The 14,885-nt window shown below is 48.9% G+C and overlaps 6 protein-coding genes across 6 annotated transcripts; 3 read left to right on the top strand and 3 right to left on the bottom strand.

Moving 5' to 3' along the window:
- Positions 1–231: 231 nt before the first annotated feature.
- V1508DRAFT_405644 (uncharacterized protein) lies at positions 232–2,086 on the top strand (the record flags this gene model as incomplete). The annotated part of the gene is made up of 2 exons (XM_066938711.1): positions 232–1,032; positions 1,085–2,086. The coding sequence occupies 2 exons, from the start codon at positions 232–234 to the stop codon at positions 2,084–2,086; spliced, it is 1,803 nt and encodes a 600-aa protein (XP_066794254.1).
- A 772-nt stretch (positions 2,087–2,858) lies between these two features.
- Positions 2,859–4,361, bottom strand: V1508DRAFT_405643 (uncharacterized protein; the record flags this gene model as incomplete). Its single annotated transcript, XM_066938710.1, has 3 exons — positions 2,859–3,339; positions 3,394–3,793; positions 3,887–4,361. 3 exons carry the CDS (start codon positions 4,359–4,361, stop codon positions 2,859–2,861), a joined length of 1,356 nt encoding a protein of 451 aa, XP_066794253.1.
- Positions 4,362–5,904: 1,543 nt separating this feature from the next.
- V1508DRAFT_358191 (uncharacterized protein) lies at positions 5,905–8,149 on the bottom strand (the record flags this gene model as incomplete). Its single annotated transcript, XM_066937052.1, has 2 exons — positions 5,905–7,918; positions 7,971–8,149. The coding sequence occupies 2 exons, from the start codon at positions 8,147–8,149 to the stop codon at positions 5,905–5,907; spliced, it is 2,193 nt and encodes a 730-aa protein (XP_066794252.1).
- A 385-nt stretch (positions 8,150–8,534) lies between these two features.
- On the top strand, positions 8,535–10,844 carry V1508DRAFT_422204 (NLI interacting factor-like phosphatase-domain-containing protein). Its single transcript, XM_066940990.1, has one exon. It carries the CDS (start codon positions 8,968–8,970, stop codon positions 10,453–10,455), a length of 1,488 nt encoding a protein of 495 aa, XP_066794251.1. The 5' UTR covers positions 8,535–8,967; the 3' UTR covers positions 10,456–10,844.
- On the bottom strand, positions 10,811–12,055 carry V1508DRAFT_422201 (uncharacterized protein). The gene is made up of 3 exons (XM_066940989.1): positions 11,523–12,055; positions 11,402–11,463; positions 10,811–11,336 (listed from the first exon to the last, which is right to left on the bottom strand). Exons 1-3 carry the CDS (start codon positions 11,617–11,619, stop codon positions 10,899–10,901), a joined length of 597 nt encoding a protein of 198 aa, XP_066794250.1. The 5' UTR covers positions 11,620–12,055; the 3' UTR covers positions 10,811–10,898.
- V1508DRAFT_422199 (uncharacterized protein) lies at positions 11,875–13,028 on the top strand. Its single transcript, XM_066940988.1, has 2 exons — positions 11,875–12,036; positions 12,098–13,028. The coding sequence occupies exons 1-2, from the start codon at positions 11,994–11,996 to the stop codon at positions 12,853–12,855; spliced, it is 801 nt and encodes a 266-aa protein (XP_066794249.1). The 5' UTR covers positions 11,875–11,993; the 3' UTR covers positions 12,856–13,028.
- The last annotated feature ends 1,857 nt before the right edge of the window (positions 13,029–14,885 follow it).

Genomic DNA, 14,885 nt, shown 5'->3' with positions numbered 1-14,885 from the left:
AAGCAGCGTCGAATGCCATGACGACTTTTTACATTCTCTTTCGTGGGCTTGTTCTATTTATATAGAATCCAGATACATTAACTTGACGCCTTGAGAGTTGTATATGATTCACAGGACTAGTGTAGATTAGTGAATATGTTAGCCGGCACCACAGCGGTGTCCACATCGGGGACATGCCGCGCACCTTCACGGCTCGTATTACTTCAATTACGTGCACTATGCATGTCGGACATGTCACCTTCGATGGTCTCGACGCGGCAAGGGAGCACGATTCCACGTGCTTGTCGGGATGCGGTATACAAGGCTCTAGTGCAGCGACATTCGCCTCGAGTATGTTCGCGCTGGTTTCATTCGTCCCGGGTTGGTTTCGATATGGGTCCATTGCGATCAAAATTGGGCACATTTTTGTTGGCGAGTGCGACGTCTTCTGCGCATGCGGCTGCTGAGCCTGTGAGCATGCCTGAATCGCGCGATCATGTTCCGCCAAGAAGAGTTCCCGTGGCAGAGACTGAGCGGGATGGTGAGGAACAGAAGAACTTTTTGACGGAAGATGTTGGGGTTAGCGGGGCGGAATTGCGTGCGCTGCTTTTGAATCGACGGCGGGATATACTGGCTGGTGAGGTACAGAGAACCAACACGGCACCAAAACCCGGGTCATCGCCAGCATCATCGGCATCACCAGACTCACAGATTCAAGTCAAAGACAGTGCGAAGACTCAATCTGCCAAACCCACTGACACACCAGTCAAAGAAACCACTCAAGATCAGATTCGCACACTATTCAAGTCAATATCTATTACGCCTTCATCACCCAAAACTCCACCACCGCAGGCAGAGTCAACAGCACATTCTTCACACAAGGCGCGTACTCGGAAATGGAATCGCTCGGCAATTGAGGAGTTACTTCTCGAAAGAAGCTTGATACATAAAGCCACGACGGCGGGAAACCTTGTGCGTTGCACCGTGTTTGATTTGGAAGGGAGTGTCACTGTTGTATCCGGAGAGTTCAAGAAGTCGGAGTTATTGAGCAAGGTATGTTTTGGTGTTGAATTGCAGGCTCGTACAAGGTGGCTAACGTTAGGAGCATGGTTTGCTGCCGCGTGATTTGCGCAAACTCGACACAGGCTCCTACACGACCATGCCGTCCATCCTCGTCCGCAACAACTCCATCCTAATCAATCTCCTACATATCCGCGCCCTCATTAAAGCAGATATGGTCCTGATATTTGATGCCTACGGCTCAACCGACTCTCAGACCCAATCTGTGTTCATGTACGACCTCGAAGGCAAGCTTCGACAAGGTAGCAAAGCAATGGGTGGTCTGCCGTACGAAATGCGGGCGCTAGAAGCGATCCTGATCTCAGTTGTGACCGCCCTGGATGCGGAAATGAAGATCCACACTACGATAGTCACAGGGATCTTAGCAGATCTCGAGAACAACATCGATAGAGAAAAACTACGGCATCTGCTCGTGCAGAGCAAAGCTCTGGCGCAGTTTCTTCAGAAGGCGACGCTAGTCCGGGACGCGATCAATGAAGTTTTGGAACAAGATGACGATCTTGCGGGGATGTATCTCTCCGAGAAGCTCAACGGTATTGCGCGTCCTCACGACCAACATTCTGAAGTCGAAATGCTGCTAGAATCGTATTACAAGCACTGCGATGAGATCGTGCAGGCGGCAAACATCACAATGTCGAACGTGCGCACGACGGAAGAGATCGTGAATATCATTTTAGACGCGAATCGGAACTCGCTGATGCTGCTTGAACTCAAGTTTACGATCGGCGCGTTGGGATTAGGCGGTGGTGCACTTGTCGCGGCGCTGTACGGCATGAATCTTAAAAACTTCATGGAAGACTCCGGTGTCGGATTCTGGACCATATCAGCATTTGCGAGCGCGGTCGTCGGTGCGATCATCGTCGTTGGTCTTAAAAACCTGCGAAAGGTCCAGCGCGTGACCATGATGTGGGAACATGGTGCGGACACAGGACATGGCAGCGGCGGCAGCTCAAGGGGCGCGCCGGTTATCAGACCGATCGTCGTCGTCGGGAAATCTGCGCGACAAAAGCCACGGTTTTGGCGATGACAAAATTTAATCCGTTGTATATAACCAGACTGCAAAATCACATTTTTTGGGATGTAAACGGTGCGTTCAGGATTTGAAATATTATTTTGTGTTTTGGTATTAATTGCGTACGCGGCGATATTTGCATATTTTTCTTCTAGAGTTTATGGATTACAGGTTTTCTACAAATAAGTTTGTATATATATCAATCACTCGGCTTATGGTACTACGTTTCCTACTACGCAGATGTGCAAGAATTTCATATGATGATAAAATCCATAAATTCAACTAAGCACATAAGAAAACCAAATGCAAGAACGAAAGCGTACGTACAACCCAATGTGTCACTTAACAACCACAAAAGCATAAAACAGAAAGTAGAAGACATACCCTCTTCATTTTGAACATCCCGCCTACTTCCCATCAGCACCTATACATCCCGTTCGAAGTTTAAAACAACGACCAAATACAGCTTTCCGCCAGCATTTGTTCCCCAGCTGAAAAAAGGAAGATTAACGATACATCTAATCATTATCCGAATATACATAGACCAATAACACATAGCCATAAACAGAGCATCAAACAAAAAACAAGTGTATAAAAACCGTGTACATATCATAGTAAGTGGAGTACAAACGTGTGAGATTAAGCCGACAACGCCCAAGACCACAGATTAGAAGGAAGAGCCACAACTCGCGCCATATAAGAACAAGGACAAGAAAAGCGATGAAAGTAGTAGTACATGTAAAAAAAGACGAATCTCTATCGTGACACGACTCTGATGCAAATATATTTATGATGATGACGGCGATGACGACGACGACGACGCCGCAGACGCGTCTGTCTCCTCTGTCGGGGATTCTATAACCACACCTTCAGGTGCCGACTCGACAGTCGATGATGATGGCGTAGACGGACAGAGCGCAGATGCTAAGGAGCTGGAAGCAGCCTCGGGTTCGTCCAGCATGAACGATGACTGCTCGCTTGAAGGCGTCATGTTCTCCAAGCGAACACTCGTGCTCGAATCGTACAGATCGTCAATCTCGTCTCCATCGTTCAGCTCTATCAGGTTTTGCCGGTGAGTACTGTTTGAGCTACTTCCGGTCTGTAGTTCGGCGATTTGCTGTTGCTGCAGATGTTGTTGCCGGGATTCTTCCAAATCTGGATCGCCAGCTTCGGGGATTGGGGTTAGAAGAGGAAGCTGCTCATTGGCATTCGTCACGTCTCGCTTGCAAATCGGGCAGGTGCGCTTCCGCAAAGTAAGCCATGGAGTTCTACCTCAGTCAGCCTCAAATTCGTGGCACAAAACTTCTACACAAAATACGTACATGCAAGTAGAGTGGAACTCATGACCACATGGCAACTGCATAACTCGGCTCTGACCGGGGACGTAGTCTTCCAAGCATATAACGCACTCGGCAGCCGATCCCCACAGTTTTTCGCGGCCGTTCGTGTTGTTGGTCTCTGTACCCCATATACGTGTTGGGAGATTCTCCACAAAGGCCTTAGGGGCACGGTCGCGCATTCGCTTGTATCGGCGGTGGAAGATGAGGAGCGCATAAATGAGCGAAAGAGAGAGAAGCGGGGAAACGAGGAGGAAGAGAAGAGTGTCGAGAACCGGTGAAGGCGGTTGTGAAGGGATGATGGAGACTGTATCTAATAGGGCAAGCTGGACATAAGACGAATGTGAAACAAAGAAAGATGGGATGCGGATTTTATGCGTGTCACCTGTGGCCATGTCAGAACGATACTTTGTGGAAATCCACAGCCATGTTCGCAATCTGCTGCAGACGAGATATAGAAAAGAACCAACGAACTAACCTTTGGCGGACATGGTCAACAAACCGCGAGCACCCTCGATATCACCCACTATCACAGCCGCGGCGCCCCAACTCTGAAGGTTGAGAACTTTCTCGTAAAACGAGCATTCTCCGCGTAGAACAAGTGCAATCTTGTCGCGCAAGTCGGGGGCAGCCTCTACAGAACTTTCTGAACTGCGGGAGATGCAGCCGTGAGATTCAAGCACATAGAGAGGGCCGGAAAATGCGGCGGGGGGAGCGGTGCCGTCGGAATCGCCTTCGTCGTCGGATGATGAGCCGTCATCTGGTAAGAGCGACGGCAAACTGGGACCGAAAGCGGCTGGCCGGGCAGGGAAAGTGACATTCGTTTGGGGAGAAGTGATCATAGCCGAGAAGGGCACGAGGGAAGGCGAGGGGTTGGAAGTTGGCAGTGTTGCGTAGATGAACAGTAGGCCGACCATGAAGACGGCGGAGAGTAAGAAGCCGCGCGCAGACATGGTGGATATGTAATAGGAGCGCGAGCAAAGGACGTAGAGGATTTCAGTTGTATGAAGAAGCGGTGGACGAGTAATAGGCGAGTAGAGGAGATGGGAATAAAAGGAAATAGTGAGGGCACAAAAGGAGGTCAAGATGCAAAGCGGGGGCGGGCCAGAGGGGAGTAGGAGATAGTTAACTGTTTGAGAGTGTTTTTGAGGCGGGATGGGCGCAAATCTCTCCCACTACACTCCTGCGCACAGCCACTTCTGCCGCACGTGCCGCACTAGCCACATCGCCAGCAGACGTCATCATGCGCACAATAAGATCGTCGCTACGCATTTGAGCCATAAGCGCGTCGCGTTCGTCGGTAAACACCGCGTGCGCATAAGGTCGTGGCTGTCGGGCGGATGCGAAACGAAGTCGCGACGCGCGACTCAATCGAACTTACTTTTGGGCGTCTTGTTGTCAAATGACACGCAAAAAGCAGAGCCGACATGAATAAGGTGACTTTGACTAAACGGTGTTGATCATCAAGGAGCTGGTTAGAGCTGTCATGTCAACAGCCATCCGTTTATTGACTACGTAACCTTCGTGGCGCAAAGTACATTGTCCACTTAGCAGTCCTCAGTCCTCTCTAAATAATCGGAGTAACTGCGGATGGAGATATCTGACAACCAAGCCAATCCAACACTCCAACTAGCACGTGCTTCTGGTCCCGGGACTTTTTCTACGCAGCAAAATCAGAACACTTCCACACGCGGCGTCGATCATTCACTAACCTAACGTTCCTGTTCCGTCCCTTAGCTTGTTTCTGCTTTTTTGTCGCATGTAAATACCAATAATCTTCAAAACATGACCTCTTGTATTCGATGGCCACCATGACCAGTCAGGTATCCGAAAATAGAATAAGAAATGGCGCGCGGCGCAGTTGCAGGCTGGCGACCAAGAACAGCTCACGTGCGATGCAAACGACTGTGGCGGAGGTGCGATGACACCACTCTGCAGTATTCTGCATATTGTCCATGATGGCTACCGAATGACGGTCCGGTATTAACTAATAATGATCTGGAACCAGCCAGGGCCGCCTGACTAGCACAGACAAGTCTTACTCCGCCACTCGCTATGCAACTAGAGGTCTAACAATAATTAGTTACCTACCTTCCTTCCGAATACGCCGAGACCGCTAGCGGGAATAGTGGTTTTTCCCACTGAGTTTGGTTTTTGGCCCGAGGAATTTTCCCTATATCTTTGTCCAACTGGATGTTCCTTTAGATAAATTCTTGTTTAGAATTCCTAAAATCTTAACCACCAGATCTCGGCTTTTTCTTCGTAAGTTCAAATCCGCGGTTTGGTGGCCGTCTAATACAAGAGAACTCATAATGTTGATCATCAATACAGCTTTAAGACACCTAATATACATCAATTTCTCTATATATCATCCGCTCCTTGTATCGTCCAACGAAGATCCCAACAACAAAGCCCTAAATCCAATCCCAATTAATCACATACCCCCCGTACCCGATGGAAATAATTGCACTATTCTCTTACACTTACCCTCACACATCACGCCCCACCAGCGTTCTCCAAGTCTTCAAATATAGGCTCGGCCAGCGATCCAAAACGCAAATGCAGCGCCTTGTAATACTCTGGATTACTCAGCGAGTTCTGGCCATTCTTCGCGTCAAAAAAGGCGGAAAAGATGTATGGTGCGCGCTTGTAGATTACAACGTGTAATCGCTCGAGTGTTTGTGGGGCCGCGCTGCTGACAACTGTTGTCGTCGCCGAACCGTTTGCACCGTTTACTGCCGATTCTGTTCTCGTAGTCGTGTCGGCTGCGTTGACTGTAGATGGCGTTATTGTATCACTCGACTTGTCTGCTTCTTGTTCCTGCGCCTGGTGCATGGCTCTCGCCGTCTTGTCCTTATTTTTCTTCTTTTTGCGCTGAATATACACCTCCCGAAACGTGAGCTGCTCTTTCCGCATGACCGCCTCCACGTCTTCGTCCGCTACCTCGTCCTCATCGTCGAACATGTCACTCTCCAAGTCCCCCTGAAATCCAACCATGAACTTGCCATCCGATAAATCGTCCTTACACTCCCTCTGCGGCTGCTTCTTCTTCTCCGCAGTACCAGCCGTATTCGTGGTCGCCACCGTCGACCCAGTCGTAACGCGATGAATCAGAGCCAAAGACGAATCCCTGACCTGGTCGATCGCCAACTTAGTCAAGTTCTTAGTCCCCGCGCCATTCGTGCTACTCCTGCCTGCAGAATCGCTCGGGCCACTCAAGACGACACTAGCATTTTTGTTCTTTTGCTTCTTGGGCGGAAGTGGTGGTATAGGTCGTTTGTACCCAAACTGGAAACTGAACACTAGGCCGGCGAGAGGAACCATCGGCTCTTCTTTATTCGCAAACAAACTCCACTTGACACCTTCAATAGCCGCTGGCGATGGAAATATATGATTGTCGATAATCCACCTCGAGTACTCCCCGACACTTGTTCGAGAAATATACCCGACGCCTTGAAACACACATCCATTCCTCAGTTCCTCATCAAATGCATCCTCATCTGCAGCCGAATACCCATAATCTTCCGAATCAGACCCGTGCTCGGACACGATAGATTCCCTGTCGAAAAATCGCGACCGTCGTGATCGGCTCGACCTGATTGATGCCGCGTCGTCTTTGGTGGAATATATTGAGTCTGTATCACCCATCAGTTTCTCGACACCACTGTTGATCGACGCCGTATCGCTTGCACCGCCCGACCGGATTAGACTGCCACCTGGCGCGACGACGGAAAATGAGTTGAGTCTCGTAATAATAAGGTCGACCATGCCGTTCTTGCCCTCGCGCTGCACAATTGCTTTAATGGCTTCGCTCGTCAAGTCGGAAATGCGCCCGCCGCCGCACATCTTGGTACCATTGGCGTAATCCATGAACGAGAAACTCAGTGTCGGCACCGATCCCAGCACGAGATTATTCGCCAGGAAACTGTTGTTCAAGGTCCCACCCCAGGTGGCTGTGCTGAACATGTATAGCTCCCACTTGTGCAGCCACCAACTCCAGAATTTGCGCAGGTTCACTCGAAATTCGTCTAAATTGTTCAGTCCGTACGCATCAGTCTGGTTCTTCTCATTGACACTGCCGTCCACTTCCATGTTCTTGTCCTTCGACTTCCCTTGATCGTCACGAATGTATGACGGCGGGAAATGGCCGTATAAAAGCTTCCACTGGTTATAACCCCTAACTATCTGCGAATGCATCACACCGCACCCCGGCACTTCCTTCCGTGAATAATCCGTCCGAATCTCCATCTTCTTTCGTCTCCTAAAAGATGCCAACGCGCCACCACGTCCTATATTGTCACCGCCATTTTGCCCAATATTACTACCGTTCGTTTTGGAAGTTCCCATAGACGATCCGGAAGATGCGGTTGGCGAGTTGGCCTGCACGGCCGTTTGGATGCGGGTGAAGTTAACGCACGCGACTAGCCACCAGTTTGGTTCTATTTCGACAATAATTGTGCGTGTCTTCCTAGTGTCTATTATCTCCACCGGCTTTCTATTCGAAAAGTCGCTGTCCGACGGTGTTAGCCAATATATACGACTCAACTTTAGACTACTCGCACCTGGCAAATGAAATGATGCCCTGTATCAGACCGACCTTCCGAAGTTGCTCGTCCGCGGAGACTGGTTCCGCGCGGGACGTGTAGAAGAAGATTTGGTCTTGTAAGGTCTCATCACTATAGCAATATGTCGGGTTGAAAACACAAAAATATGACAGAGACGGCGGAGTTACTGTGGTCATCGTCGCGATGCGTCGAACGTATGGGTCGGCCTACACACGTCAATCTGTCCACCGATCACGCTCTGAGACGGTCCTTCAGTGTGTTCTCGGAGATGTCTAACTCTGAGCGTAGCAGTAAATGGTTGTCCGACTGTGTCATGAATACCACAACACAAAGCACAATAGAGAACAACAATCAACGACAGTACCAGCCCAATTCCGTGCGATACTACCCACTCCTGGAATCCAGATCGTAGCGCTGACGACAGTCGAGGGAGCTGTAACGGTAAGTGTATTTCAATCAAGCGAAGAGTAGTATTGGCAATACTGATGCGGTGCCGAATTTGCGCCGAGCACATTAGAAAAGTACACCGCACCGACGTCTCGGACATAGCACCATTGTCAGGGTTTAGGTCTTGGGGCAAGGGTAGAATAAGACAACCGTACCGGCTTGGCTCGCTTGCTTGCTTTCCTGGCAAGTAACATTATATCGGTTGAGAAATTGCTTTATACAGTTTTCGAGATCTACATTAATATTATTGCAGAGCAACGGACAAAATATAGCAGTGAGTGAAAGTGGGAGCTGGTGTCCCAATATAGACATTTTACTTCGCCAGCCGCGGCGGCCGAAGCCTTTGCCTTACCAGTCAACCGGTTCGCCGCACACACGCCCTCAGCGGCAACAAAGCTGGCCGGTATAGCTACAGCTTACGGAGGCAACCTTCAACGCTCTCCACCCCGGAATCCTTTCGATCGACACAGTACACGCAGCTTGCGGCATATCACCTGGCTTGGGCCGACAGAACTCATCTATACTCGCCTGCCATGTATTATGCACGATGAACTCGATACAATTTATTTCGTCCCATGTCGAGCGCGTTATAGGCGCCGCTGGGCAGTCGCAGCAGCCACAAGACCAGTCCTCCAGCCAACCTCCATCAGGAAGCACGGCGCCTAAAGCCGCGGGCCCGTCGTTACCGCTGACCGCCCTCGTATCGCACGACTCGTCGGATGAATACGGGAGCGACACAATTGACGTTGCGGCTGTTGGTGTGGCTAACGCCCCTTCCGATAGCGAGACTCAGTCTGATTTCGAAGATGGAATCGGCGGAGATCCGTTGGCGAGTCCGAAAGCCTCCTTAGATGGTCACCGATCATCGGCGTGTCCGTCAGATTGGCGGAATCGGTGGTGGTGGTTCTTCCCGATATCTGTGTTCGTGCAATTTATTACGTACGTTTATGCCATTTTAGGATCTACGCTCGGTGTATACGACGAAGGGAAGGGAATGACAGACAGCAAGGGCGATCCACCTGAAGGACATAACTGGAGCTCGTCCGATGAAGATGACGAGCTAGTCACGAGGTCAATGCCTGGCCCAGGCCGGATCATAGAGGAAGACGAAGGAGCAGATATTCTACAACGGCCCGACGCCGTCGCAACGCTATCAGAGCTGGAACAGCACAGCGCGCAACCGCATCAGCATAATTCTGGAGACGAAGCAGAAGTCCCGCCGTCAATATACCAATCTGCATATTCGTTACCGTCAACTCGACAACGTTCAGTTCGGATACGACTAGCCCGTAAGTCAACATCGTCGTCGACTGATCCATCCCCAAACTCTTCGTCATCTGACGAAAATGGACCGTCCTCTGAATCATCGCCTTCCCTGGCCGTGCAAAAGTCAATAAAGTCGCCTACTTCCCCCGCTATTTCGTCACTATCGTCCCGCACGACGAAGTACCCTAGGTCGGTGCCACCGCCTCGACCACTTATCCCGAAACATGTTGCGCCCAAGACGTTAATTCTGGATCTTGACGAGACTCTTATACACTCTATGTCAAAAGGCGGCGACATGAGCACTGGACATATGGTCGAAGTCAAATTGGAGAAACAGCATGCCATTTTATATTACGTTCACAAGCGACCCTACTGTGACGAATTCCTGAAGAAGGTATCGCTCTGGTACAATCTTGTCATTTTCACAGCGTCAGTGCAAGAATATGCGGACCCAGTCATAGACTGGCTGGAGCGAGACCGAAAATACTTCAGAGCTCGGTACTACCGCCAGCACTGCACCTTCCGCAACGGTGGTTACGTCAAGGACATCACCTTCGTCGAGCCTGATTTATCCAAAGTCATGATCATAGATAATTCGCCGATAAGCTACTTCTTGCACGAAGATAATGCAATCGCGGTCGAAGGATGGATCAATGATCCGTCGGATTTGGACCTATTGCATTTAGTCCCATTTTTGAATGGCATGAGGTACGTCACGGATGTGCGGACACTCATTTCTCTACGAATGGGCGACAATGCGTTTGCATAGCCTAAACTCTTGGTTTAAAGCTGTCTTTTTTTGCATGTATTATGTATAGTTTTTCATCTTTCCCACTGATTCGCTGAGGCATGATGGTTATGTTTGCGAGCGGTATTTAGTTTGTCAGTTTTTCTTATTTTATGGCGCGGAGTTTGACAAATTGGAGAAAATTCTCTAGGATTTGCATGTTTGTGCTGGTTTTCGTCTGGTTTTGTATTGAGTGTTTTGTAATTTGTTTCGATATTTTGCCTTCCCGAGTAAAGAGAAGAAATGGCACAAAGGGATAGATAAGATTAGTGACGTTTTAGTAATTATATTATCCTGCTGTTTGTTGATTCAATTTTTGGGCATGTATGCATATGTATTATTATGAATTCAAGGTATATTTCTCATCAAAAGACTATGTACAATAACCATGGACCTCACGTCTAAAATATTTACAGAATTTCTGGCTATGCTCCCTTGTATTTATACCTAAACTGTGCCAGACTTTCTACATCGCCTTCCCGCATCCACCCTCGTACTAACACTACAGCACCAATCGATCCCAGCGGACTAAACCAAACATAATCGATCCCCACGAGCGGGCTAAACTTCATGTACGCGATACCGGCGATCAATGCCCCCAATGCCGCATTCAACAGGATAATTATCTGCAAATTCGTAAGTCTAAACTGTCGCGGTGAAGTAAGTAAGTCGGTGTTGGCGGCCTCGGCTGCGATGGCGGCGGAGAGGAGAGACGCGTATATAGGTGTTGTGTGCATAACAAATGCCGTCACAAGGAGCGAACTGAGGGCGAGAATTGTAAGCAGGTGTTTTCCTTGGTATTTTAGAACTGGGTGAAGGAGAAATATTGGTGTTTGCATCAACGTTATTATGGTGAATGCGACCTAGAGAATAATTAGGTAACTTGCCTTCATAGGAAGAATTGTGTGGATCAAGAGAATAGAAGTACCCGATATCGTAAATTGATACTCTCATTTTCTTCGCGTAGCGAGTCTATTAACTCGTCCTGCTCTGTAATAGTAACAAGTTAGTAATCATACAATACGTTATAAGCTCACCCCGGATCATACCTTGCTCGTCCAAATAGACGATATCGCCATCTTCGCTGTCAGTCTGATCTATTTCAGGAAACCGCTTCTTCCAGGCCTTTCGTAGGTGTGACATCATAGCCTAAATACGCAAGTACCGTAAAGATTTGAATAAACAACGTCGTGGCAAGCCGAATGGTATTATGTCCGTTGCAATCTGTTAAGGGTTGTGTGTCTCTCGAGAAACCTCGTCAACGTCATCGAGCAAGCGTGGTGAAGCATCCCACAAGACGGAATTTGTGACTCCTCAAACGCTTGACCAAAACATGCCTCGGCTGTTCCAAACTCCCAACGGCTCCAGCGAAGAAAGCTTAAGCTCCAAGCCATATTCTCCACCAGGATTCCATTTTAAAAATGACAGCTCGGATCACTCTGTCAGATAGCTAATTGACAAATGTGATTTGTCGGCATTCCTGACTGAAATTCTCTGTTCTTGCTACTATTCTTTTGCGCATGATGTTCTCCGTTAAAGATAAAATCGCGCTCGTAACGGGGGGTAAGGACTATCGAGGCAGTACTGAACGGAAATTCGGGAAATACTAATCGGGTTGCTTCAGGAAGCCGCGGTCTCGGTTTCTATGCAGCACACGGTCTTCTAGCAGCCGGCGCCGCCAAAGTCTACATTTCGTCCCGCTCCGGTCCCGCATGCGAGAAAGCTTCGAACGAGTTAAACGCCGACCCGAAAATCTCCGGCCAAGCAGTTCCGATTGCAGGCAACTTCGCGAACGTCGACGATATCAAGCGCGTATTTGAGTTCATTGAGAAGGATTCTGGAGGGAAGCTCGACATTGTGGTCGCGAATGCTGGCGCTACGTGGGGTTCGCCGTTGGAGACTCATCCTGCGCAGGCATTTGATCGCGTGTTTGATCTTAATGTCAAGGGCGTGTTTTTGACTGTTCAAGCTGCCGCACCGCTACTTGCGCAATCCGGAGATGCCTATGATCCGGCTCGTGTGATTGTCGTTGGGTCAGTGACGGGACTGTCGATTACGTCTAATGGCGGCGGTGGAACATACGGGTATTTGGCATCCAAAGCGGCCGTACACCATCTTGCAAAGTCTTTGGCCGTCGAGTTGGGACCGCGGAATATTACAGTTAATGTTATTGCTCCAGGATTCTTCCCCACGAAGATGGCCAATGGACTGATCGATATGATTGGCAGCGAGACGCTCGCGGAGATAAATCCTCGGGGACGGCTGGGATTACCGGAGGATATTGAGGGAATTCTTGTGTACTTATGCAGTAAGGCTGGCGCGTATGTAAATGGTGCGGTTATTCCGCTTGATGGTGGACAGCATTTGGTCTCGAAGCTGTAAACATAGTCTAGGCGGAAAGAATTGTGTACTGCTAAATCGCATCTGAGATGTTAAACGGCATACATTATTATTAATACACACAATCACGTCATCGATATCATTACAAATATTATTCACAAGGCAATAGACGTTGTAGTATTGTTAAGACATGTGTAGTACCAAATATGACTGTCAAGTATCAATTTTCATTAATCCCAATCATGCCAACACATATATTATGTAAGTCGACTTCATTAGTTCCCACCCAAAAGGTCGTTGCATGCAAATCCATAATGCTCAAGAGACTATCATTAAAACCTCAACTGCGACAATGCATGCTGTAATATATACATATCCGCATCCTGACTAGAGGCGAACCTCACGAAATACGACGGTATTCCAGCCCGACCAGACATCAGAGCCAACGCGTGTTCTCGGGACTGCGCAACGAGAAAGCCTCGGGAATTGATCACAACAACGTAAGTGTCCGTCGGCAATGGAATCGAAGACGACGCCGACGCCCGAACTGTGAGCGGCGTCCCGGAGACCAGACCGGATGCGGCGACCGGAGCTGCATACGTCCCCGAGGGAAGATGCAGTGCTGACATCTGTTAGCTGGCTTGCTTGTGCACTACCGGTGTTGGCGGAGTAGAGCTGGGGTAGACATCTTTATGCCTGCGAGACGGTCGCTGTTATCGGCTCGCTTAACCCACCACGAATTAATTAAGCGTAGACGTCAGGCACCACATGGCTGCTTGGTGCTTGCGTAACTTGTTCCAGGTTGATTTGGCAAGGGTCTTGTATCTTAGCCTACTTGTCTAACCCTACCCTTTCCCTTAATATACTGTGTGACGAGCTGCAAAATTCTACTCAAATATCGGAGGAGACTTGATCCATTTATTTCACACGAACGTGACTCATTCTAAAAAGTTTGCGATGCTTGGTGTAATTAATTTGTTCACCATCGTACAGCTGCTGTCGCCAGATATGATTTGGCTGTTATAAGCCCATTTAGCTAATGATGGCCCTGAAAAACCCATCCAATGCTCCATCAATCTGTACAGATTGCGTACACAAACTTATATAGGCAGTCTACAGTGTTGACAAGAAGTAAACATTTATCGTTTCTAAATTATTTTGAGTGCAGGAGTTTTCGTGGGGATAATAAGCTGTTGGGTTAATGTCCGCCAGTTGGATTATTCCTCTTCCGTACCAACAGATCGGGTGTCTCGAGGTCCATGAGTAGACGGGATGGAACTGAACCTAACATCTGGGTTTAGTCTAATTAAACGTTCATTCCTGGCGTTGCCGGGCGCCCGGAGCCGGAGTTTACGCATTAGAATATAATACTGTATACCTGTGTAATTCATCTGCATATTACTATTTTGTAGTGGTTATGGTTACTCCAATAAGCTCATGCATTATTGCTAGCCACCATGGGTTACAGACTAATGATAGGCTCACAAGCCCTGATGTTCCGCGGAGTTAGCCGGAGCCCGAGATCGCCGCTGCCGATTACGGCCAGTGCGCAATCAATTAATGACACCAAGAACCGAGAAGCACAGCCCCAGCTGACATGGGCAAGTATGGCGAAAGTACGCAATAACTTTTAGCATTGTTATATTCGCCTTCCCTGGGAAGTCACGTCCACTGCTTATACGGCCCAGGGCCAATTAGAGCTAATGAGTTAGGTGGCAACATGGCTGCTGCATCTACATAATGAATCTACCTCGCAAGAGTGCAAAGTAATATTGGAAGGGATGTACGTAGCAATGCATCCGAGAGTTCCGGAGGTCCGGCAGCAGGTTGAGACAACGAATCAGCGCGGAAATCTGGAAATTCGCGAGATGTCTCTTACTTGGAACACTTTTGCGTATGATATGGATTGCGGTGTATGTGTTTTATAGGGCTTTGTCAGTTCGAAACTCGATTAGAATAATAATAGCTGCGATGACTGGTAGGGCCGGGTTAGTGTGTCTTCGGAGGCGGTGTGCAGCAGGAGCCCCTGCGCAAGTCGCCAGACGTAAGCCGCTGCTAGCCGCTGCGCTTTT

This window comes from Lipomyces doorenjongii, assembly GCF_038497915.1.
Source record: "Lipomyces doorenjongii strain NRRL Y-27504 unplaced genomic scaffold V1508scaffold_48, whole genome shotgun sequence".
NCBI classification, from domain to species: Eukaryota; Fungi; Ascomycota; class Lipomycetes; order Lipomycetales; family Lipomycetaceae; genus Lipomyces; species Lipomyces doorenjongii.
The sequence above is the reverse complement of the archived record's forward strand: the minus strand, read 5'-3'. Positions and strand labels throughout refer to the sequence as shown.

Bases quoted from the DNA above. Each gene is read 5' to 3' on its own strand.
- V1508DRAFT_422201 (XM_066940989.1), bottom strand. From the start codon at position 11,619: ATGATGTCACACCTACGAAAGGCCTGGAAGAAGCGGTTTCCTGAAATA. The intron at 11,464-11,522 runs GTATGATCCGGG...TTACTATTACAG, and splicing joins CGTCTATTTGGACGAGCAAG to AGCAGGACGAGTTAATAGAC. The intron at 11,337-11,401 runs GTACTTCTATTC...ATTATTCTCTAG, and splicing joins GTATCAATTTACGATATCGG to GTCGCATTCACCATAATAAC.
- V1508DRAFT_422204 (XM_066940990.1), top strand. From the start codon at position 8,968: ATGAACTCGATACAATTTATTTCGTCCCATGTCGAGCGCGTTATAGGC.
- V1508DRAFT_422199 (XM_066940988.1), top strand. From the start codon at position 11,994: ATGATGTTCTCCGTTAAAGATAAAATCGCGCTCGTAACGGGGG. The intron at 12,037-12,097 runs GTAAGGACTATC...GGGTTGCTTCAG, and splicing joins AATCGCGCTCGTAACGGGGG to GAAGCCGCGGTCTCGGTTTC.